Source organism: Salvia hispanica, chromosome 3 (genome assembly GCF_029641045.1).
Source record: "Salvia hispanica isolate PSC_SH4W2 chromosome 3, Shi_PSC_v1, whole genome shotgun sequence".
NCBI lineage: Eukaryota > Viridiplantae > Streptophyta > Magnoliopsida > Lamiales > Lamiaceae > Salvia > Salvia hispanica.
This window is the reverse complement of record NC_142694.1, coordinates 53,094,445-53,119,157: the sequence shown is the minus strand read 5'-3', so window position 1 is coordinate 53,119,157 and position 24,713 is coordinate 53,094,445. Positions and strand designations below refer to the sequence as shown.

At 37.6% G+C, this 24,713-nt stretch overlaps 3 protein-coding genes across 8 annotated transcripts; all 3 read right to left on the bottom strand.

Annotated features, from left to right (window-relative positions):
- Positions 1–257: 257 nt before the first annotated feature.
- On the bottom strand, positions 258–5,292 carry LOC125215569 (uncharacterized). Of its 2 annotated transcripts, XM_048117024.2 has the most exons (11): positions 5,132–5,292; positions 4,892–5,040; positions 4,433–4,676; positions 4,179–4,372; positions 3,823–3,914; positions 3,628–3,745; positions 3,437–3,528; positions 3,259–3,352; positions 3,080–3,168; positions 727–2,099; positions 258–442 (listed from the first exon to the last, which is right to left on the bottom strand). In XM_048117024.2, the coding sequence occupies exons 1-11, from the start codon at positions 5,154–5,156 to the stop codon at positions 387–389; spliced, it is 2,526 nt and encodes an 841-aa protein (XP_047972981.2). In that variant the 5' UTR covers positions 5,157–5,292; the 3' UTR covers positions 258–386. The 2 variants fall into 2 exon arrangements, with proteins under 2 accessions (XP_047972981.2, XP_047972980.2); XM_048117023.2 differs by having other exon boundaries at positions 4,179–4,676.
- Positions 5,293–8,041: 2,749 nt separating this feature from the next.
- Positions 8,042–12,581, bottom strand: LOC125214959 (uncharacterized). 2 transcript variants are annotated; one of them, XM_089069091.1, is made up of 3 exons: positions 12,453–12,581; positions 9,567–9,700; positions 8,042–9,241 (listed from the first exon to the last, which is right to left on the bottom strand). In XM_089069091.1, the coding sequence occupies exons 1-3, from the start codon at positions 12,525–12,527 to the stop codon at positions 8,431–8,433; spliced, it is 1,020 nt and encodes a 339-aa protein (XP_088925217.1). In that variant the 5' UTR covers positions 12,528–12,581; the 3' UTR covers positions 8,042–8,430. The 2 variants fall into 2 exon arrangements, with proteins under 2 accessions (XP_088925217.1, XP_088925216.1); XM_089069090.1 differs by lacking the exon at positions 12,453–12,581 and adding an exon at positions 10,063–12,236.
- LOC125214958 (ENHANCER OF AG-4 protein 2-like) lies at positions 12,370–23,218 on the bottom strand. 4 transcript variants are annotated; one of them, XM_048116217.2, is made up of 13 exons: positions 22,893–23,217; positions 22,061–22,137; positions 19,831–20,875; positions 19,088–19,764; positions 18,505–19,006; positions 17,280–17,388; positions 16,852–16,964; positions 16,595–16,782; positions 14,678–15,338; positions 14,102–14,576; positions 13,558–13,656; positions 13,377–13,461; positions 12,370–12,609 (listed from the first exon to the last, which is right to left on the bottom strand). In XM_048116217.2, the coding sequence occupies exons 1-12, from the start codon at positions 23,001–23,003 to the stop codon at positions 13,397–13,399; spliced, it is 4,122 nt and encodes a 1,373-aa protein (XP_047972174.2). In that variant the 5' UTR covers positions 23,004–23,217; the 3' UTR covers positions 12,370–12,609; positions 13,377–13,396. The 4 variants fall into 4 exon arrangements, with proteins under 4 accessions (XP_047972174.2, XP_047972171.2, XP_047972173.2 ...); XM_048116214.2 differs by having other exon boundaries at positions 19,088–20,875; XM_048116216.2 differs by having other exon boundaries at positions 13,558–13,653; positions 19,088–20,875.
- Positions 23,219–24,713: the final 1,495 nt, after the last annotated feature.

The window sequence follows — 24,713 nt, the reverse complement described above, 5'->3', positions numbered from 1 at the left end:
CATGTACAAAATGTGAAATACTACCACCTTTTGGATCAATTTTTCAATATAGCTCATATTATTGTCTTTAGTTTGATGAACTCATATTGCCGAAACACATTGCTGATGCAACAGCTTAAAAAGAAAAGTGTGCCACACTTTGACAAACGAGCTAAGTCTCGAGTTTCATTTGCCACATTGAAATTTTAAAATTAAAATTATTAAATATTTTAATGTATTTATCATTTTCTTACGACAAAATGGAGAACAAGTTATAGTTTGATTATGTATGATCGGTTTGCCATATTTTCAAAAGACCACATTGTTGGTACAAAACATATGTTGGATGATTCGTGGTATAAATCTAAGCCAATAGTAAGACCACACCTACCTGATATACATGAATTCTAGTTTATCATCTTATCCCCGACCTCGCCTTCATTATTGAGTGACGTATTATTTCCTGCACAAAAATATTATTGCTCACTAAATATCATATAGAAAATAAAGCAGTGAAAGAAACCATCAAATCACTTAGTTCCATATGCATTCTCTTAACAAAGAAGCTTAATTCGTGACTGATACAAATTGTGTAGCATGTCATTTATAAAAACAGCATAGTGAAACTAGTTATGGCCTTGCATCACCGGAAACAGAACACGTATGTAGATAGAATTATGAAAGAAATATTTTCATTTTGAGAAAATGAAACAGAGAATGTGGATAGAGGAAAAGTATGTGTCATACCTATAGCAGCTTCAGGTGAAGCAATACTTGGACCGGTTGGAGTCCCTTGTCCCCCGCCACCACCTCCAATGCAAACACCACTTCCACCAACTTCATTACTTTCAGTAAAGCTGCCCAGAATACCTCTTCCATTCGATTCCGGCCAAACACCTCTTCCCCTGGAGTTGCTCCAACCACCACTTCTTCCACTAGAGGCCCCCCAATCACCTCTTCCTCTGGAGTTGCTCCAACCACCTCTTTCACTGGAATTACCCCAAACACCTCTTCCACTGTAGCCACGAGAAGCACCTCTTTCATTGGAGCTGCCCCACAAACCTCTTCCACAGGAGCCGCGCGAAGCACCTCCTTCACTGGAGCCACCCCACAAACCTCTTCCCCTGGAGCCGCGCGAAGGACCTCTTTCACTGGAGTCGCCCCACAAACCTCTTCCACTGGAGCCGTGCGAAGCACCTCTGTCACTGGAGTCGCCCCACAAACCTCTTCCACTGGAGCCGCGCGAAGCACCTCTTTCACTGGAGCCTCCCCACCACAAACCTCTTCCACTGGAGCCGCGCAATGCTCCTCTTGCATTAGAGTCTCCCCAAACACCTCTTTCACTGGAGCTGAGTGAAGCACCTGTGGCATTGGAATTTCCCAAAACACCTCTATCACTGGAGTTTCCCCAAGCACCTCCTCCACCGGAGTTGCTCCAAACACCTTTATCACTGGAGTCTCGCCAAGCACCTCTTCCACTGGAGTTGTGTGAAGCACCCATGGCACTGGAGTTGCCCCAAACACCTCTACCACTGGAGTCTGCCCAAGAACCTCCTCCACTGGAATTCCCCCAACCACCTCTTCCATTGGAGTTCCCCCAACCTCTTCCATTTGAGACCCCCCAATCACGTCTTCTTCCACCGGTGTCGGACGAAGCACCTCTGCCATTGAAGACTCGGGAGTTCCCCCAAGCACCTCTTCCATTGGAATCTCCCCAAACACCCCTTCCACTGGACTCACATGAAGGACCTCTTACGTTGGAGCCGCGAGTAGTATATCTTCCATTGGAGTGCCCCCAAACACTTCTTCCACTGGAGTGGCTTGAAGCACCTCTTCCATTCAACTGCCCCCCAAAACCAGCTCCAGACCAAGCACCAGTCTCACGAATGCCACTTCTTCCTCTGAAGTCCTGTAAACCACTTCTTCCGCCAAAGTTGTTCCAACCATGCCTCCCACCAATCCTCTCACTCTCACAGCATCTGCTGCTGCCAACGCTATTTTGACTATCGCCTCTAGGCCTTGCCTCTATCACAGACATGATGCCCTCTCTAAATTCAGATCCATGCAATGCTAATGCTCTGATAAAAGCATCCCTTTCCTTGAACTCTATATATGCAATGCTGTGAACAGACAAGGGAATACAATAATCAGTGGCATATACAACAGTGAAATTGAATAACAGAAGGCACTATACAAAAAAATTGTTAGAGTTCTATAGGTTAAAATCTTATTAGTGGCGTCACTAAATTGTTTGGATGACCTTAATCCAAGGATATGTAAACAAGTAGTATCACCTAAATAAGTGTGAAATCCCACTGTCTGAAAGAATGAACTCTGAAGCAATCATCTTTTCACGAAAAAGGTAAATAAAAAGAGAACCAAATAATAGGCCAATGCTGTTAATCTGGCAGGTTTTGGCAGCAAATGTTGATAAGATGACTATAACTGGCTATTTAAGGAAATTTATTTATTTCCATCCTATTATATTGTTGAAAGCTTATAATTATCTAAGCCTTGTAATAAGCAAAAAAATGATAGAATAAGTAGATATCCTTTTTTATGGGTGTGGTAGAAACATTGAAGAGGAATATCGGGTGTATGTTGACAAAGATAGAGCTAAACTAAATGGGCCAGTCACCCTATAGCAGTTGGTGCAATCATAGTGCCAAGAAAAAATGAACAGAAGCAGGAGGATGTTACTTGCAACGATCCCCTCTTTTAAGGGTGTAGAATGCCAAAGGTTATGTTTCAGTTACACAGCCAAATCAGGTACACGTCTAAATTACCCTAGAAAGAGGGGCCATTGAAAAGTGGTTGAATAGTTTAAGGCTTTCTAGATCTTTGCTTCAAGTGATATTATCTGCCAAGCATGCAAGTCAGATAAGAAATGTTTGTGACTTTGTGTAGGGGTCACACAATTAACAGGGACTGGCTTTGGTGGTGATAAAACCATAAAAAAGCCAACTTAAATCAACTACTTAAACAATTATTTACAGAGACGTCCTCAATCTATATGAATCTATGATTATTTTAGGGATTCAAAAACTAATAAAAAAGTGAGCTTGCAATTTTGCAGTAATGAGGAGAAGGAGATACAAACCCTCTAGCACAACCATCTTGATCTTTTGGAACAGAAACTTTTGAAACCTCACCACAAGAACTGAAATGCTCTTCCAGAGATTTCATGATCTGAAGCCATCAACTTGTTAAATTAATTAAAAAGATTTGAAAAGGCACAGGGGAGATAAACACACGGTGAAAAGAACATGTAACACAAACCTCATGTTGACATTTAGATTTACTAAATCCACGGACAAATACTGTTCGCCCCTGAGCATTTCCTCCCTTCTGAAAAGACTCTGTTCCTTGACAACTAGAAGAATTAAAAAAAAATTATACTCAAAGCTATATAATAAAATACTACAGGCACATAAACCACTGAAAAATTTGTCCATACCCATTGTATCGGGTAACCGATCCTCTTTCCTTCAAAAAATCAAGTCTTACACGACGTCGCAGCAACTCTTTCCCATTCAACTCGTGAAGAGCCTATAACTTATAAGTATACAAATGAGAACTGACAGCTAATAGAACAAAGGTAAGAGTGTGAATATCAAATTGATTCTTAAGTGTGACATGAAAAGTTACCTTTTCTGCTGCTTCTGCAGAAGCAAATTCAACATAACCATAGCCTTTAAATGTTTCATCGGAGTTCATGGCAAAGCGAATATGAACAACTTCTCCAGCAGCTTTGAAGAAATTCTCGCTGAAAAATTACAGAAGTTTCATGAAAAAGAAAACATACCAGTTACAATCGAAGATTTTAAGAAAAGATAACCGTACAGGTCCTCTTGCTCAACGGAGAAGGATAGATTCCCAACATACAAAGTTTTTCTGCCACTTGTCTGCTCTGTGGGAGTGGTAGGGGTCTGGAGCTGCATAATGTTAGAAATCAATATGAAGGGGATCGTGAACTGAGTTCTAAATATATTTATCCAGGTGACATTTGGAGCGTCTCTAAGTAAGAACTTCATATCAGAAAGTAGGCTTAATTTCCCACTGATGTACCCCACATAACTCACTTACCTTTGGATCTATACAACGTGAAAATTATTTTCAACATGCTTCATGTGCAGTATGTTGTAGGCAAAGAAATGCTTGACTGAGAAATAGAAACAAGCCTAGGATTATGACCTTACATCATCGTCTGAGCTACTGGTTTCATCATCTAATTCCAGTTCCTGATTAGTCATATCTTCATCCTGGGCTGTATCAACATTATCATCATTGTTAGTCTCATGAGCAGAGTCAAATTCATAAATCTTCGAATCATCTTTCTCCTCGACAGAAACCAGTGAGTCCATTGTACTCGGTGGTGGAGAAGATAAGTTGCCTGTGGTAACATCCCCATTCAGAAAGGCTGCATTTTCGTAGGAAATGACAAAATCCTTACTTGATTCTTCCTTATTCTTTTGGAGATCTGTGGTGTCATTCTTACTTAACGATATAGCTGCAGGGACATCCTCACACAAACTGGTTTCACCCCGAAAGCAAGAGTCAACGTCATAATTTGGTTCATCTATCTCAAAGGCAGCAGCTATATGCCCCTCCTCAGCTGAGACAGTGTCTTCGTCCAAAACATTAATTTTTTCTTCTAACACTGAAACAATGTGCACATCCACTCCAGATACTTTACCCTGGAAAAAAGAGAATATGAAATAAACTTAGTTTACTTGCTACGAGAAGAACTCACCCGGTTCATGGTTGAAGGAATACATAATTAGCCATTAAACAGAGATTTTGTGTAAACAAATTATCTAAGAGATAAGCAATGTATGGTAGGCCATGAAGGTGAATATATTGACAAGTGAAAACACACGTAAATTTGACAACTGATAAGAATGACATAAACCTCGATACAGTGCTGGGGCTTGGAACAACAATCATCTGCCAGGGAGTAGGTATCGACTTTTTTTTGAATTTCTATGGTCTCAGTCACATTTTCCGCTAGCTTCTGCTTCTTAGCACTCACCAATTCCGCCTCAATGGCTCTCTTCCGTACTGAACATTAAAAATTTAAAGCAAAGCAGATTTTAAGGATCGCAAATAGGAATTAGCCAGGAAAACAGAAGGAAATGGGGAAGGGATAAACCTTTTTCCGGAGAAGATAAATCCATATAAATCACATATAAAAGCGAATCAAATTAAGGAAGAAATGTTGATGGATCTTCTTCCCTTTCAGAATTTGACAGTAGCAGTGCCGAATGCAAAACCCTTGGCGAATGGGATTTAGCCGTTTCTTGTTAATTTCAGAGGACAAATAGCACATTAAATATTAAATTATCTTTATATTCATTCAAATATATTCATAAAAAATATGAATTACCACAGATTTAGCATAGAGACTAGACCCAAAAATGGGATGGTTTTTACTTTTTAGAGTAATTTGGGTAAAATTCGTAAAATTTTTATTTTTCTTTTTTTTCTTAAATTTTATTTTATAATCTAAATTCATGATTTTTGACTGTTTTGTTATTTTTTTGACCAATAATTTGATCAAATTAAAATAATGGACTAAACATTTAGTAATATTTTCTGTTTTTCCTTATATTTTCATTTTTTTAATTACGTACATGAACTTTGAATTTTTATTTTTTATTTTTCTCTACAAATAATTTCAATCAAATTAAAGATGTTTTGTCTTTTGCTCTAATTTAACTATTTTATAAATGGTATTAAGTTTTAACTTATTTTGTAGATAACAACTCTTTTGTGAATTAGTACATTGGACTATATATAATATACTATCATGAATGGACAACAAATTTTACGATATATTTGTGGATTGAGATGTCTGGGATTATTGTCTTTAAATTGCAATTGCTTTAGTGCTTTTACGCACGAGTCTTCTCATAAGTCGGGAGATTTACATACGGTTCAAACTGAAAACTCATCAACCTATAAGACACATATTTATTATACTCATACTGGAAACACGTCTTTGTAATAATATACCCAACTTTCAAACAACTGGTTGACGGTAAATGTATTCAATGAAATTTTTTGAAAAGAACGATTTCTCTAAATAATCTCAAAAGTTCAAGAAAAACAATATAATTTAAAAAATTTGTATATTTGCAAACAAGTTAAGAGTACTTTTCTATTAAATTAACTTAGTTTAGTGATCATCATAGTATTTGTTAATATTGACCCTTCTAACATGTCATCTTCAAATAATATAAATTTAGATATACAATTTTTTTTAAAAACAGAGATTATATGAAAGTTCTTTTTAAATAACACAAAGCAGTATAGGTGGGGTTCGGTTGTCAAAATAAAATAATACTAATATATAATCTAAGATTGAGTTAGTGAGATTATTTTAGTCATAGGAGGTTAGCTAAGACTAATTATACCATGATTGTCCATCTAGGATAGACAGTGGCAGAGCCAGAATATTAACGGGGGGGCAAATTACCACTAAAATTTATTGAGTGTGTTCAGTGTTAACGACGCCGAAACATGAACAATATAAAAAGCCGCGCATGAGAAACGAATGATGAGAAAACTAATAGTGGAAAGATTTTTTAGAGCATCTCACATACTTTACTACTAGTATTTTATGAAATAATTTCATATTTATTAGATCAAAGACTTGTTTTCTATTATAGAACTACTAAAAAACAAAAAAATCTTAAAAAAGCAGCAAATGAACTACTTGCATAGCTTCAAAATCAAATTAGTACGTATAGCTCTAGGCAAGAACCGAACTCAGCACCTCATGGTGTAGAAGTAGAAACCTGAACCAACTGCGCTAGCATTTCATACACTACTAATTTTCGCATACATATATTATATACAGTACTTATTCAAATGGCCGAGGGGCCCAAGGGCCCCCCGGCCCCACCCTGCCTCCGCCCCCCGAGGATTGAGCTGTGAGATTGAATCTCATGAACCAAACACACTACAAATTTAATCTAATCTCGGATACAATCTTGCAAACCGAACACCTCCTAGACTACTTGTATTATGGAGTACTACTATAGTCGGATGTGGAATTGGAGATGACTTAGTTTTAGAGTAAGCAACTATGTAACAAACAATTCGAATTCTATTAATGCCTTCACATATTTGGCAATTATGGGCATGGAAATTGATTTCTTGAAGCATATATATCATTCTCTCTTTGTCACTCAGTTCCACCTTAAGTAATCAACTTGTCATTTTTAAGTTGTCCCATTATAAGTGATTATATTTCCTTTTTTTTTTCAAAAACAACACTCTTTTCATCTCTCTCTAACTTTTTTCTTTTTATTTCAACTTTATTCTCTCAACATTTCTCCTACATTTTCTTTTCTTTTTATTCTCTTCACTTAATTTAATAAATACTCCCTCTACCCAAACTAAATTAACTCGTATTACTTGTTTGAATGTCTTAACTAAGTTGAGTTATTTCTCTTTTTAATAAAGAATAAAACATCTAATCACTCTTATTTTATTCGACTATCTACTTTACTGTCTCCTTACTTTATTCCTCACTCCTACTTTTCAACACAATTTTTTAATCTCCGCACCCAAAAGTTGGGTCTCAACTTAGTTAACTTAGGAACGAGGGAGTATCCATTTTTCAAAAACGCCAAAAAGAAACTCCTCAACGGAGTCATAGTGAGTCGGAGCAGTGGCAGATCCAGGATTCATAAACGGAGGGGGCGAAATATACATTAGTAGGTTGGTTTATGGTGAAAATGATAATTTTTTACGATTTTCGGGGCGACGCGAAGACGGACATAGTAATTTTATTCCGGATAAGAGGAAAGCAGTCGCACGGAGGAGCGACTGTTCCCCCCCCCAGATCCGCCCGTGAGTCGGAGGGAGTACCATCACGCAACGCAAGAGTTGGATCTTTCTTATTGTTACAACTCCACGTGTATTCGAAAATATTTTAATGCCACGTCAGATTCACCCCCATTAACTTCACCGTTCAAAAAGGATCTTTACCTGCAAAGAAAAATGTCAAACTGCACATGCTTTCTCCACCGCCTCACATTGAATCACTCGAAAATGGAGACCGAAAGAGACCAGACTTTTTTATTAATAAATGCTTGTAACAACAAATTTAAAGAAACAGTTTCCCACGAGTAAATCTACATGTATAACGAATTCATTTCCCCTCTTGACAAAAAATAACAGACCTCTGACAATGTAATATACAATTCTTTATCTAGGTCCCATGATGCAATCTAAGCAATTCTCTAAGTCAACTCAAAGCTTTCGACTCTCCAGCTCATTTTCTTCTAGGCATTGACTACAGGGCAGAACAGAATCTTTGAACAATATCCGATCGTAGTAAAATTCTTGTTTCTTTGATTTACCCAGAATACTTGCCTGATATTTCTCACTGAATGACTGCTTCTAATGGCGTGTGATTCCAGATTGGAAAAACGATGTGGATTAATCAACCGCTGCTTTGCTTCTCCAGTTTGAAGGCTTAGATAAGCCATCGAAGATTGGACTAGTCATGGCTGCAGCAGAAAGAGCCTGAAAATCTTGCTTTAAACTCCACTTTGACGTCGGCCATATGGATGACAAGGCACTGTTGTCTGAATCCTGCAAACTGGATACACTTGATGACTTCTTTACACCATTAACATCATCATTTACAAAGGCATCCCCCAACCCTATAGGAATTGGTTTAAACCCTCCTGCTTCATCATCAGCCCCTAGTGACACAGTACGACCAGATGACTTGGGCCTGAGAGCCAGGCCTTTGCCGGTAATAGCTGAAATTGCAGTACCATTGCTGTTTTCCTCCTTCAGAAGCTTTTCAGTAGAGCGGGAAGTAAAATCAGCCTCAGATTTTTGGCGGCGTCTTACCAACTTGTCAATCAAATCAGTGGAGCCATTACTTTCAGCTCCTTGTAACAAATCCTGATCAATGAGACTGCCATTTTCTGAATCTAAACAATCAGCTGCACTTTTTGACTTTCTATAATGGCTAAGTGGTGGATTAGAGATGGATGATTTGAGAAGTGGCCCATCCTCAAGATAATGAGCTCCCCCTTTTTTGTACATTGCCATTTCACAGCCTTCTCCAGCACCTTTCATGTCTGCTGATCTAAGACCATAATAACATTGCATCCTGCTCATGGACACAGACACTTTCGTTTCTGAAGAAGATTTCGATTTCAATTTCAATGATGAAAATGAATCAAATAAATCAGAGTGTCCACAACTTGATAATGTTTGCTGAGTACTGCTTGGCCTGCAATGGACACCAAAATAAGCCACGTCATCAAACTCTGAATCTGAACTACTATTTGTTATTTGGTGTTATTCAACATGGTAGGGAGATGCAATAACTTTGAGATCCATAGCTGGTACTATATTTACAACCAAAGAGAATGCACACTTAGTTGGCATAAAAAAATTGAAGAAGAACAAAAAGTATCAGGATCTATGGCATGATTAGTTCATTTCACTGACATCAATACCTGCCATATTATTATTCAAAATTTTGGTTTGGTTCGGTTTTGATATTCGATTTTCAATTTTTTGCTCACCCCTAAGAATGAGAACAAATCATGTACCGTGGAGGAGTCTTGTGACCATTAGACGAGACGGGTGAAGGGGGGTGCCTCCCGGGATGCGGAATTTGAATTGTCTTAAGGGCAAACATTTGAAGATCTGTCACCAATCCATTCAGCCTTTTTATATCAGCAACCTACAGCAGAGATAAGAATTTTTTACACAGAATTGAAAGTACTTCAGTTTAGAATCTGGCAATCTGCAACACTCAGATGCGACAATATACACACACTCACAATTCGAAGTTTAAATGAGCTAAATCTTACGAAATTTCAGCAGAATTGAGCGCGAACTGAAAATAGACACACATTTCCAACAGCAAGAAGATAGAAAATTCAAACTTGTATTACTTGCAAGCAAATAACTATACAGAGCAGAAGCAAAGTAGTGACGTCGCACAGATAGAACGGAAGAAAACTGGAAAGTTCGTAGACGGAGTGGCACAAGTTAATTAAGACTATAATAAACAGAAGAAAGGTGAAAACTATCCATCTATACCTCGACACCGTATTTGATGGCGACGCCGGCGAGTGTGTCGTACTTCGACACGGTGTGGACTATGTAATTTAAACCCCCGGCGGAAGACGGCGGAGGATAAATCGTCGGCGACGACGATCGGGCCGCTCCGATTTGGTATAATTCGGCTTCGTTCATTCTCAGAAACCCTTCTCTCTCCACCGCAAAACGATAAAACTAAATAGTATAAAAAAAAATCCAAAGATAGTGGAACTACAGCAAGTATTAGAATATCTGCATTCTAAAACTAATCATCCATCTTCAATTCGAATACACCTTTTTTCTGATAAAATATCAATTTCATCAAATTTCAGTAAGGAATTTAGATGAGCTAGCTGCTGCAGATCTGCCTATCTCATCTCCGGTATGTCAAACTTTTACGAGTGTATATATATAGCTAATAGCACTTTCTTTTCTTTTTGTTTTTCATTTGTTTTTAATTAAGTACCTAACCAGCTTCAAAATATATTTTTAAATAAATATAATACTAATAATCGTAAATTGTTTCATTAACATAGTAGCATAGTATGGTATCATATCATAAGACATGCGTAGCAAAAATTCAGCACTTCACGCCAAAAACAATAAATAATCATGTGCAATATTAATGATAAAAGAGAAAAATGATTGTTCTAATTAAATATAGAGGAGAAAAAGTCAACAATGTAAAACGAGTTGTTGCGTTGGATTTAGAAAAAAAATATATAGGACTTGGTGCTTGGCTTCTCAGTTCTCACGCCCCACCGACAACTTTCCGCGTTACAGAGTAATTTTACATAATCTCTAATATACTCTCTTTTCTATTTAAAGATTCTGATAAATAGTTATTCCGGAATATATTTATATTTCCAGAAAGTTGAACCAATCATTATACCTAACTACATCAAGTTCCCATTACAACAAAAACATGAAACCAATCATACTTCATACATCATTTTCGAACAATTTCTCAATAAAGGGTTAAAGAAACAATTATTAAATGAGTGAAAATGACAGAGATAGAACAATTTTCTATTGTCTGAATCATAAAGAAATGAGCGGTCAATCGCATGAGAAAATGTCACTATTTCATACCGACATGATTTTCAAATTTAGCAACTGGAAAATTATTGTCGTAGTATAGCTGTTTTTTCATAGATATTTATATAACCTAGAAAATTAATACACTAAATTCACCACTTAATTATTCAGTTATGGCAAAGTAAGAGAAAATGTAAATGGTATCTTCTATGTTTAGTACCTTAAACAGTTCCAACTTATTCAAACTAATCTCAATAATTCAGGAAGTATAAAAGTGCACAAGAAAATGACATTGATACTAGTAGTAGGAGTACTATATTATCACATGCTTAAAACAGCCAATGGAACGTCAAGCATTTAGATTTATTTCTTCCATTATAGTGAAAGCAACATCTAAATCCTTATCTATTTTATGCATGCCAGGATTTTAGATATTAAAATACTTATAAATTTGCACAATCAAGTATTTCAATCAAAAACAAAATGAATCCACAAACTGCATACCTTGGTCCCACGAAGTATGTCCTTTAGGCATCCTTAATTTGCTAATTCTAATAAACATAATTCGTAAAACTTATATCTAGTTAAGTTCACAAAATGAGCTTAAGTGGGTCCCATCCCATCAGCAAAGTTCTAATCCTTGAATTGTCCTAATACGGTCATGGAATCAAAACCATTCTCAAGGAGTGTGTGTAGTTCATCGCATGCTCCAGGTAGCTTATAAACTAAAAGCACAGTTCGGAATAGCAAGATAATAATGATTCAATTATTCCTCTCAACGAGACCCCTACCCCATCAAACACATATCTAATTTTCGGTGACGACAAAAGACAGGCTAGATAACAGGGAATAACTAACTGATAGAATTCTAAAGGCCCTCTAGATAGTATTGCAAAGAAACTACCAAGTAGCATTGATCCCTCCCAGGGAACATAATGACCTAGAAGGACCCGAGCTAGCATGTACCACACAGAGAAAAGTCCAGACAAAATTTGAGCAGGAAGAAGATAAAAGCAGTAGTTCATGGCTTCTCAGAAGTCAGAAGATATATATCAGCAAGAAAATGAGATGAAATCATGAAATCCACTTAGCATAGTCAGCAAGCATCAAATCCCCACTTTTGAAATACTTAAATACTCAAAAAGCCAAATCTCAAAACTTTTATGCTCTAGCATGCTGTTCACTCGGTCTGTATCAGAGTAGCAATAAAGACGATCAACATGCTATCAACAAATGCAGGAGGGTAGGAAGGGTTTGAATGCAGTAACATAGATGAAATTGTAGCCTCCATTTAATTTGGATAATATAATAAATAATTACAAGCATCAATAAAAATAAGAAAAATGGCTTACATTTAGGAGTATGTGTGCGGGGATGCATTTGTCAGGAAAAAATCTAATATAAACAATCCTGCCAAGGCTCTCCATAACTTCTCAAAATTCCACATTGCAATCTATATCTTGATCTAGGTGGAAACATTATTTGGGCCAATTCCTCTTGCTCCGCAGCCTATAACCAGAAAAAAATATAGGAAGATGAGAAAAAATGCAACCATTCAAGTATTGCAGAAGAGTTTGATTTTGATTGGATGCAGCTGCAGTGTGACTAGTCCTAACCACTGCATTGCCATAAGTGGGTGTGTGCAGTGTGCAGTGAAGTAGAATCTATCTAGAATTATTAAGGATGTTTTTTTTTTAATTATTAAGTAAAAAAAGAACAGTGTCTATAGCCATCTCTCTCTGTGTGTGTGTGTGTGTAACCAAATGTATGTGATTCTGTACATACAAAATGCGTCATGGCCAGTGTGAAAAAAAGTTCAAACTGTTCAAATTCAAAACTAGCTAGGTAAAAGATTCAGACAGCTGCAAGAATAAAACTTCTCCAAAAACAAATGGTATGCATTACTATCTTACACCCGAAAGAATATTCCTAAGTGTTGGCATTCAATCATGATGCAGCTATAAGGATGGAATTAAAGATAACTGCTATATGGCATCTTCAGTCACGTAATTCACTCCGAACTATTTCACTTGTCCACACCCTAATTCAATGAACTTATTTATTAATGTTCTAAGATTCTACCAGAGGAAGAATTGATGATCCACTTACGTTACATGATAAGCATAATATAATCAGGCTTGCCACATTTCCATAGAACAGATTTTACCACTGAACTATATTTATTATTATAGTCACCATGTATTTAAGTGTTTTCTGACCAAAATTGTTGGCAAGGAATATGGCTAGTCTAAAAAGGAGAAAGACCAACTACTCACCACATATCCAAAAAGTCATCTTATACTGGCCTCCAATTGACGGCAGACATGTCCGGCCTACAAGGCATCATTGGAACACCATGAACTGTGACAAATACAACAAGAGGGTCAACATAAACTGCACTCTGTGGGTAGGTAAAGTCACAAATACCAAGCAGCTCAACTGCAGAAGTAAGATCACCTGGAATTGGAGGTGCTGGTGGTAAACTATTTGCTGCAGCAGGCCGAAAATTTATGGCACTTGCTGGAGCCCTTTCTGAAGGTGGTCGAAAATAACCTGCTAGAGATCAAAATGCTGAGAAAGTGAGTTTCACTAATCGGGACTCTTCCACTATTTTTTTCAGTAAGAACCAGGATCACAGTCATTAGTCAATTAGGGAGAGACATTCAGAAAAAAAATGAAACAGAATACTCCACCTTAGTTCTTGAAAGGCATAATAGCTCAAACTAGAAATCATGTGATTGTAGCGGTGCAAGAAAATAGGATTATCCAGTTGTTGGTAAGGACCACCAGGCAAAAGAATACAGTAAATACAAAATTTTTCCTGGTTAAAGAGTTGCAGCTTTTCCTGTATTCATATGCTTTCTTCTAGATTACGTGGTTACCGCAAAGCCATTTAAGCAATCATAACTTTTCAATGAGGATATACAATTTTGAAAGTAAGGGCTGAAAATGACTAACTAATCATGATTATTTACTTCCGAACAAAAAACATAACCCACACCTTCTTGCGAATAAGGTTGACCAGAAAATGGCTGGGCTGCGGCATTCCACCCTCCACAGGGAAGATCCGCATTGTAATCATTTACGGGCATCCGCCATTGCTCATCGGTAGAATACCTCCTAGGACCATCAGCTACTGGCAATGGATAAGGGGGATATTGATGCTGCGTGACTGGATTTGGATACGAGAAATGGGCGGATATTTGTTGAGGTGGGGCCTCAGGATGCAGTGGTCTATGGACAAACGTTGCAGTACCTGGCAGCAAATGTTTCCTCTGCTGTGAAGCATGGTGATTAATACATGGATCATTCTGTCCATATTCAACAGGCCTTGATGAATTATAGCCAACATGTTCTCGTGCATTGCTGCCAGAAGCTGGAGAGAAGAACGAGGAATGCTGTGAATATATTTCACCTCTTGGTGCTTCAATATGGGACCCTTGAGTACTGGAAACCATATGGATAGGTGGATTTCCCTGGAATTGCAATATTCACAATCTTTACATAACTGTAGAGTAAAATAATTGAATCAACATAAACTGATAAACATACATGTTCTGGAAGCCACATGACTTACACTGGTTGTGCCACCAATCTCATGATGTAATGGAGGTGGGTGATAAGCTAATGGCTGAGAAGTTGACGGAGCTGGAGGAACGTATTGGGACATCAATGCAGGTTGAGGTGGCAATGACTGAACATATGGAGGAGGACCGATAGGTGGTGGAGGAATTAGTTGTTGTGAGGAAGGTGGTGGTGGAGGTGGGGGCGGTGGTGCAGATGATGATGGTAAGGGTGGAGGTGGAGGTGGTGGGGATACTGGAGGTGGTGAAGCAGGTAGAGGTGGAGTCATAGGAGGAGAGCCAGGTGGTAATGGTGGAGAACCCTCAGGAGAAGGAAGCAACTCAGACATTTCAGAAGCTGATTCAAGTTTTACATCTGAATTTGGCTCAAGTGAAGCAACTATAGAGGTGCAATTGGCAATTAATATTCTATCATCCTTAATATGGCCAGAAACGTCTTCCATTTCAAGCTCACCATCAACATCCTCTAATATGCAGTGGCGCCGGTCACTTGGAGTAACAGTACAGTTCTCAAGATCCTTATTTGCAAGGTTATGCTCAGATGACGATGTTTCTAAAACTTCCTTGTATAGCATTGATGGAGAATTATCTTCTTCATCATCTTCTTCAAATAAATGAGACGACAGAAACCCAGGTAATTGAAATGTGGTGTTACTGGAACCAACAGAACAGTAAATGAACATTGTACCCAAAAGTTCCAGAATTAAGACAATACATCCACTATAGTTAAGAATCATGACAAATGCAAACTAGCTATAGCCTACATGCATAGCTTAATACCCCACAGAATAACTCTAATCTATTCTGATGAAAATGCTTATAACGTATAATCCTCAATTAAAAATTCTACTAATATATCGATGGGTACAACTAAGGAGCTCATATATCATTAAACAAAGCAGTTACAGGCCTACTAAAAGTCTAAAACCATTTCAGAAGCAATTATTTCAAACTTTCAAGTGACACATACCAAACAATAATCACATAAAATAAAAACAGGACCCACAAAAGGCGGAACTTCCAAGAGTATTCACAACTTGGGTTCTGCTATAAACCATTACACTCTTGTATAAATGATAGTACTCGTAAAACTAGATAAGCGAGTAAGGATCGCCAAATCCCTTTAATCCTCTCCGGATCTACCCCTACATTCTCTTTTAGAATTTTGACCCAATGGTTGGAAACTGGTTATGGTTTTCGCTCAAAAAACAAACGATAAATGTGGGTGGGATTGCCGTTCTTGTTAAGGGATATTTATCTTGCATATTAAGGTTTGCTTATATGATATCCTTCTAGTGAAATGAAATGATGCACACAATTTAATTCTTTTTCATTAAACAAGGATTTGCAGTGCATAGACATGTGGATCACCTTGGTTTTATTATTATGAGACTTGAGACATAGGTACATTCAGGATTTGCTCGAAACACAATCTAAGAATGTGAGGTTCTATTGAGGCGCACGTTTTGTTTATGTGGTTTCACTACCCAACTCCTACTTGCAAATGCTCCCTTTTAGTGAAACTGTAGTTCAAAGGTATCAACCAATCCAGCCAAGGGCGAGCTTCCTTTAGGGACTACATAGTTCCTTTGTTCAAGCATAACTTACTATTCCCCAAGACCCAAAGTGTGCTCTGAGTGTGAAGTTAACATAATTTATCTTGGAACTATAAGCAAGTTAGCAGTTTAAAAAGTAATAAAGACTGCGCCTAGCTATCAAACCATCTCCTAAACCAATAACAATATGAAATAATATCTCTACATGCCATCAGGCGATATATGGATAGAAATAGAAAGACAACCACCACAAACATACAGAAACATTAGAGCTTAAGAAAATAGGAATGATGGGAAGAGAGGAAATAGAAGACAAATTCTAGGAGAGGATTGAGTAAACTTCATAATCCATACCTCCCATACTCGTCCACAAGCATGCCTTCCATTTCTCTTATTGGATCATCAATGGCCCGCTCAGCTCGGGAAGGACGTCTCTGGGAAAATCCAGCAGCTCCACCATCATTTACTGCTCCTATCTCATCCATGTAACGTCGAAGGACAGACTCTGGAAAGATTTTCCTCTCAAGCCATAACCGCAAGACCTAAAAGGGTTGCAAATAAATCACAGAAGCACAATGCCTGCATAGTTTCTATCATTTAGATATAGTCACCTTATGACATTGACGTCGATTTTCCTGTGCACCTGCTCCAGGTGGAGCAGCAGCTCCAATGAGACGAGGCAATGCTGCTTGAACAATTGGAATATAAGATGCCCCAGCAATTCCTGAAGATCATTAACAAAGGAATTATAAAATGTTTCACATGATTAAGGAAACAGATGATGAAACTGCAGAATTATGTTCCAGAAGCATAAAAAAAACAGTGAAAAACAGGCAAAGACGAAGCAAGTTGAGAAGTATTTTGACAAACAGCATCTGATTAGCGTTGATAATTATCTGTGTTAAAAAAACCTTCAACGTCTACCATAACTCGTAAGACTGCAATGGGGTGGGACAATGGGCTTGCATGTATATTGTATCCCTTTGTCTGTGAGAGGAGAGTATTTTGCATAGTAAGGTAATGTTTTACAATCTCATACCTTTCTGACTATGAGAGCATTGGGTTATAGAGTCAACCAGAAAAAAAATGTCTACTTTGCGATGTAAACTTGGCTCATTTGCCAACTTCAGGATTAGAAGTTCCACAACCTGCAACACAGGGCTCTGTGACATCAGATTATCTGGTCGTATTACAACATGCATCTCAATCTAGGATAATGCTAATTTAGCAGATGTGAATGCATAAAATTGTCCTCAAATATATATGCGAAACTACCACGCTTAGTAGCAATCTTCGACTCATTCTTTAGTATCAAATGTCATAATCAGTATGTAAAAGCTAACGGTGATACAGGAGCACCTAATTTACATCATACCAAGTACAAATCCTGGCATGTGAAATTAACAAAAACCTACCAACAATATTTCAAACCCATGAAGTTCATGCAAAACCACGAACATTAATTCAAATATAAGGGGACAGTTATAAATACAGATAGTCTCTGAATTCTGATCTTATTGTTTAGTATGATATGCGATTCCTCATTACTCACAGCCTCAATAACTCAAACTCTATTGACATCAAAATGGCCAAATTGTTCTTATTACATACCTATCCTGAGTCACCATAATTAGAAATTAAAACCAACAAATACAACTAAGGAACAATCAGCTTCTGAAGCAATGTAACCCTTCTCTCAAAACCACTCTTGAAAAATCCTTGAACTTAAATGCACGTGTGACAGCTAAAACTTCCAAGGATGTCTGATATCATATACACTAGATTTACTTGGCACACTGCTTCTACTCAGAAATTCATAACCCTAAACCCTTAAAGAAATAGGAATCAAGTAAAGAAAAGATTCCAAAGGAGAATCTGAGTGCGTGACCAGATACAATGCGCTCCCTCCGTTCCATAGAAATAGTCCATATCCATTTATGGGAACTTTTTCTCCTTGTCTTTTACTTTTATCATTTATGGGCCTCACCATCCACTACACTATTTCAACTACTTTTTCTCCTTCTCTTTTACTTTACTAATTACGCATTAAAATCCATGCCATCTCCAAATGGCCTATTTCTATGATAGAGAGTGAGTATAAATATGATGACAATATGCTCCAGCACTGATGAAGATATAAAATTGAAATGCGCAGGAGATGCTAGACACACTTTAATACATATATGATCTACCGTATCGTTAGAAACGAAATGCGGAATTAGATGACCTACACAAAAAAAAGTTGATTGGTACTCATGATGTACCTCATTGGCGATCCCATACTTTGCACAATCAACTGCAAGACGAGTTGCACGACCAATACTCTCTTTGGTCCTCGACAGGGTCTCTATCATCCCTTCAAAAGCATCACGAGCAACAGCAGCTTCAGTACTCCCACTTAGAGAGCTCCCAGTAGCCTGATGGCATGAATTCACCCTCCTCTCCTCCAGGTCTTCATTTTCATGTCCATTGACAGACGATAACTGGCGAACATCAAAGGAAGTGGAAGTAGGATGGTCTTGCCCATCGATTAGGAGTATGTTCCTAGACTCAACTGCTAATGCAGCAGAGGCCGGGTTCGGACTATGCCCAAGAATGTCAGCATCAGGAATCAATAGGCTCAAAGGATTTCCATAAGGGTTATGCAAGTTTGCTTGTCTCTTTCTCGCTTGAGCAGCAGCAATTAGGTTTTTCATTGACATGGCCGAGTCTGAAGTCGCCAAATCAACCGGCAAATTTATTTTGGTGGCTTTACCACCATCCAACCTGATAAAACCCGATTTAGGACACAGATATGCAACAGTAACGAAGATAATTAGATATAGAAAACCAAAAACATCTAATTACCTTTCACTATGTGAGGTAATGCTTTCGTCTGTATTTCCAACTGAATGGAAAGAATCATTGATTTGGGAATTTGGCCTCGAGGTGGTTTTCTTTTTCTCACCAGACAAAGCTGGTTTACTCCTTTCAGTTGCTGATTGATTTAGAGAAGAATTTAGCCTGTTAGGAGCTGTACCAAGGCTACTGTTTGTTACTAGTGGAACTTTCTTCTGGTACACACTACCAGGTGTCTTGGTCAACTGTTTTTTTCGTAAATCTGTTAATGGTCTGGCAGCAGTAACAGATCGAGGGGACCTTTCGGGGGAGCCTGAAACTGGCTTAGCCTCTAACAAGGGCATGGTTTCAGTATGTAACTGGGGATGAACAGGAGATACATGCTTTGCAGATATTTCTGGAGTGCTCTTTTCCATGCCTGGCTGAGCAGTTGGTGATAAAGCTTTAGTGAATACTTGAGAAGATTGTACCTGATCTTTGAACTCATCCTTGAGTGTTCCAGTGTTTCTCATGACCATATGACTGTTTCCATGTGTCTCCCCACGCTTAGCATTTTTCTTTTTGGAATCTGAAACCCGAGGTGTAACAGATACCTTATGGGTAGATCCTACATGAATTGGAGTTTTAGGTAATTCGTCATCCTCATCATCATCACATAGGCGGACAGCTCTCCTCTTTGCTGGAAGCTGCATTATTGGAGGTTGAACCTTGTTCAAATGCACCACGTTATTTTTATCTGATGTAGAACTTACCTGTCTATTTTCAGAGAATGAAGTAGAAGTTGAGACAACTCCAAGTGCTCGGCGTTGGCGCTTTGTTGGAGGGAGATCATCTTCATCGGGAGAATTGCTGAACTCATTTGTACTTGGCTGTGCTCTGGAAGGTTGGTACTCAGGCTTCCCTCCTGATATTAACCTTGTACCCTCAATGTCGTCCATCTTGGGAGGAAGTGATGCTTCATTGCTCCGAGAAGTTTGCTTTTCCTGGTCATGTTGTAGCTTCATCTTTTTCCTAGAGATTACTTCGTTATTGTCCTCAGGAATGGCTTCAGCATCTACACAATCATGATCTGCCATTGCTGGATGCCTTTTCCCTGTCAGCAACTTTTTTCCTTTCCTTTTACTGCCATTACTTAAATCTGATATTGAATTATCTGCAGATGACATCTTCATATTCCCACCAGAAGCCTGTTTTAGTTTTACTACATCTTCATTGTGTTCATGTGATATAACCACATCACTATTTCTGCGCTTTGCATCATCGTACTTCCTCTTAGGATCCACTGCCAGCTTTGATTGGCTGCCATTTGTCAATGTATTCTGGTCACCATTTTTCTCCACCAGATTAGCAGATTTCGTACATAAATTATTCATATCTCCCAAAGATGGATGTGGAGACAAACTATGGCTCATGTCATCTAACAAGTGAGGCTTAACATTTTGACTATCCATCTCACCAAGTATTTCTGAACAATGCTCTGACCTAGGGTCTAGATCACTCAGTCCTGCTGTCTCTAATTTGCAGTTTGGCCCCTCACTGTCCCTCCCATTCTTAAAACTAACCTCTGAGGCTTCTCCTGTAACTGTATCAACTGAATGTGTCTCAGAGGCAAGATTATCTGCATTGCTATCATCTCTTACACCACTTAAGCTTTTATGTTGCAACTCATCAAATTCTTCACATATTTCCTTCACAGCTTGGGCAAAATATTTGACTGTCTTACCCTGGCATCGAGCAGACAGTTTGTTCTTGGATTCACTTGTGAACGGCTGGATATCCGCAGGAGCGACAAAAGCTCTATTAAAAGAAAAAGTAAGACCACAGAGTTCAAGACAAATGGTGCTTGCACAAGAACATGATAATATTTCATTTTCCTAATACTTTAATATCAAATCAATGTTAGGAGAGCCGTAGAGTGCCACGTGTGAGATCATTAACAAGCAAACTAAATGTCAACATATACTAACATGATGAATCAAAAGCACCTTCCAGATCAAATATTTAACTAACAGCAGCCATTTGGGGCTAGTTGGCAACTTGGTATAGAAGAAAGAAGAGATAGATAGCAAACATCAATCACTACGTATGATCAATGTCTAATAATGTAGATAAACAAGATCGAGAAATACTTCAAATAAAAGGACATATCCCACTTGATTTGTACTAAAATAAGGACTGACTCTGCAGTGGAAGCATTAGTGAACCAAAGCATTTGACAAGTTTAGACACCAGATGGAAACTATATCAAGCATTTGAATAATGCGCATGGTGAACAAAACCTATGCTTCCTTGATCTTAGGCTGATTTTAAGCTTTTATCTGACTACAATGCATGATTAGACCAAGTGCAATTCTTCCAGAATAGAGGTTAATCAAAATTCCTCTTGATATACTAGTATTTTCTAACTGATATCTTCTTTTGATACTGAGAATGGCTCATCAAACTGCAGAAAATAATTGATACATTCCACTTATTTCCTTGATTGAGAACCAAATCACTTAAGCAAGCACTCTCTTCTCCAGAAACATAAGCGAAAAACCAAAAATTCCAAATGCTCTCTTAACCACTTGACAGATTATTATGCTCCCTGCTGCTTGTTTATATATTTACCTCCTATTATGTCATGTCCATCACTACACAAAGGCCTATACGCCTCCTAGAACACCAAACTGATAAGAATAATAACATCACTCTGCCACTGACCACCTATGTTCAAACAGGTTGCCACTATATAGAAACTTTCTTACCAAGAAGATATTAGGCCTTGGCGGTAATAAGAAAAACCATCAAGCAACTTGCAGTATAGGCACAGTGTATTTTTTCAACTATTACAAAAACTCAAAATTGATATTCTCCTAAAGTGATAGTACTAGTTTTTAAGTTTGTGCATTAGCAGGTTAAAGATATGAAATTAAAGTTTCTAAGGGTTATTAGTAATAAACTCCGCTCACACATGTATGAAGAAAATCAGAAAGTGCTCACATCTCTTCTGTACCAAAAAATTGCACGAAGTACTTTTTCGGGTCCGGAGCATGCTTCCATTCTTCAGGTCTGCTAATCTGGAATTTCATGCCATGAAAGGTTACCCAATCAATCGATTAACACATACAAGAAAACTCCCAGTCGCAACAAACCGTAGTTTAGATAACATGTGCATGCATGACAATTTGACAATACAACACATGTGACACCAAATGCTCAAGAAAAGAACAATGGCCAATAATCAAGAGTAGAATCGTTTGCAAATATATATATTTATATGCGCTAAGTGTGGAGCTTAAAACTAAACACATTATTTCATTATCCTAAATGGAAGTATAAAGATAGTTAAGCATACAATGGCTCAAAAAGAAACCTTGAATAAATACAAAACAAATATGGCACCCTGAGGAGCTTATAACACATCAAGATAACCCATCTCATCAACTCTAACCCCAAATTCATCTGGTTATTTCATTCTAAACCCTAACTCTAAAGCCTCACCTGCTGGCCTTCATAGTGCCCCGATAGTGCCCCGATAGTATATATGTCTACATGTGGATCTAGAAGACTAGCAGTATCAAACATCACACTCCGCTCATCTATATTGCCCTAATACGCGTTATCTACGTCACCTAGACTGCTCTGCAATCCATCTCAAATTCTCAATAGCCCAGGGCAACCCCATAAAAGTGATGAGCCAAGTGAATGCGAGGACAATGAAAAATTAAAATTCCCAATACGATAAATTCCTAAAAAACATTATTTGAACAAAATTGAGAGAAAACAATATGTAAAAGAAATAGAAGAGGATTAAACGTGAATCGCAATGTACCTTGGCAGGCCAAGCAGGGAATCCCTTGACCTTGGCAAGAACGAGATCGCCCAAACTCAATTCGCTCTTTGTTTTCGCCCCTTTCCCTCCGCGCCTCCGCCCCGGAGCCATGATGAGATACACGCAGTGAAGAAGAGTCCTAGTTCGAGGGGACGACGTCAGTTTCCGGTAGTCGGCCGCGCATCGTGTTTCACCGATAGGTTGCTCCGCCGATCACAAGGACACCGAGAAGAGATGATTATTTTTGTAAGTTAAAAAAAATATATAATAAATAAAAAATAAATGGATTGTGATGATGGTGGTGGATTAGAGTTTAGAATTTAAGAATGTAGGCGGTCTCATAAAATATGTATGCATATATACTTCGTCTCCGTGTCTTCGTCTTCAAAAAAATATGCACTTTGAATTCGATATAGATTTTAATACAAAATTGATAAAATAAGAGAAAGACAAACATAAGTTTTATCAGAGAAAAACAAACATAAAAAGTAATAAAATATTATTATCAAAGAATGAGTTCCACCTCATTAAATCATTAAAGAGAAAAAGACTTTCTAAAATTAGGAAATGCATATTTTTTTAGGATGAACTTAAAAGAGAATAATGCTACGGTGAGGAAGTTTTAGATTTTTGCGATAAAAATATTTGTGCGCATATATATTCACATTGAAAGGGAAGTCTTTTGGAGTATACGAAATTTCCTAAGCTATAAACAAGTTATGTGATGGTGATGCATAGTCGATTATGAGTTAATTCTATAATTCAAACTACTAAGGAAAACAAAATTAGTTAAAAATGGATATCATTCCCTAAAAAACAAAGGCCGAATGTGTATACTGATAGAGCTAGGTCACCCATTGAATAATGTTAATTGCAAGTAATTATACGTATAATTATTTTAAAAACGGTTGAGGAGGATGAAAATCGAATGACTATTATAGTGTAAAATGTCTTTATACTACTATATACTACTACTACTAGGAGTACTACTTCCTAGGAGTATATGTTTAGTGATTCACATGCTTTGAAAAATTCAATCGCCATAATTGTAAGATAAGTGATCCATTCCATTCACATGGGGTAATAGATATGTCAAGTGGGCCGGGCGTCGGGCCCTATCTATATTGAGGCCCAGCCCGGCTCAGGCTCATGGCCGAGGCGGGCTGGGCTGGGCCTTTTCTAATTTTGCTGAGCACGGCCCGGCCCAGTCCCATTTGCCGCATGGGTCCGGACTGGGCTGGTCCGGGGCATGTTAAGCTGGGCTTTGTTTAAATTTTTTATTTAAATATTTTAAAGATATCCTAAATGTATTATACGCAAAAATAAAATATATAACTTGCATTTTTATATCACATTAACTAAATATAAATTTAATAATGTGTCTAAGTTCATTTATTGGCTCTATGTCAACAATATTTTTCATGTTCTTTATTCTATTTAAAAGTAAGTATATAACTAAAGGTTTAACCAATATTGTTAGTTTTATTTTGTTAGTAGATGATGACATATGGGTTGATGTTGTATTTTTAAAGCTACAAGTATATGAACTATTGAACAAATTTAAATAATTCTATAATTATCATCATATATTAAGGTTTGAATACGTAATATTCTTAAAGTTAAACTTCAAAATCATCTTATTACATCTTTGATAAAAAAAAATTATAAAAAAAATAGATATAATCAAGATTGAATATTTCATTCATGATTTAGTTGGAAACTTATGTTGATAGTAAACTATTATTGTTTGAGCCATTCGGAGACATCCAAAATATTGGAATGATATAAACAAAATTAACATGTTTCGTGCACAAGGTGATA

Coding starts and splice junctions, on each gene's coding strand:
- LOC125215569 (XM_048117023.2), bottom strand. CDS start 5,156: ATGGATTTATCTTCTCCGGAAAAAG. Junction 3,746..3,822: donor TCCGTTGAGCAAGAGGACCT/GTACGGTTATCT, acceptor GTAATTTTTCAG/CGAGAATTTCTTCAAAGCTG. Junction 3,353..3,436: donor TCGGTTACCCGATACAATGG/GTATGGACAAAT, acceptor TAATTCTTCTAG/TTGTCAAGGAACAGAGTCTT.
- LOC125214959 (XM_089069090.1), bottom strand. CDS start 10,218: ATGAACGAAGCCGAATTATACCAAATCGGAGCGGCCCGATCGTCGTCG. Junction 9,701..10,062: donor CCATCAAATACGGTGTCGAG/GTATAGATGGAT, acceptor TCTCTGCTGTAG/GTTGCTGATATAAAAAGGCT. Junction 9,242..9,566: donor GGTCACAAGACTCCTCCACG/GTACATGATTTG, acceptor TGTCCATTGCAG/GCCAAGCAGTACTCAGCAAA.
- LOC125214958 (XM_048116214.2), bottom strand. CDS start 23,003: ATGGCTCCGGGGCGGAGGCGCGGAGGGAAAGGGGCGAAAACAAAGAGC. Junction 22,138..22,892: donor TCCCTGCTTGGCCTGCCAAG/GTACATTGCGAT, acceptor ATGAAATTCCAG/ATTAGCAGACCTGAAGAATG. Junction 13,462..13,557: donor ACCAGCACCTCCAATTCCAG/GTGATCTTACTT, acceptor TATTTGTCACAG/TTCATGGTGTTCCAATGATG.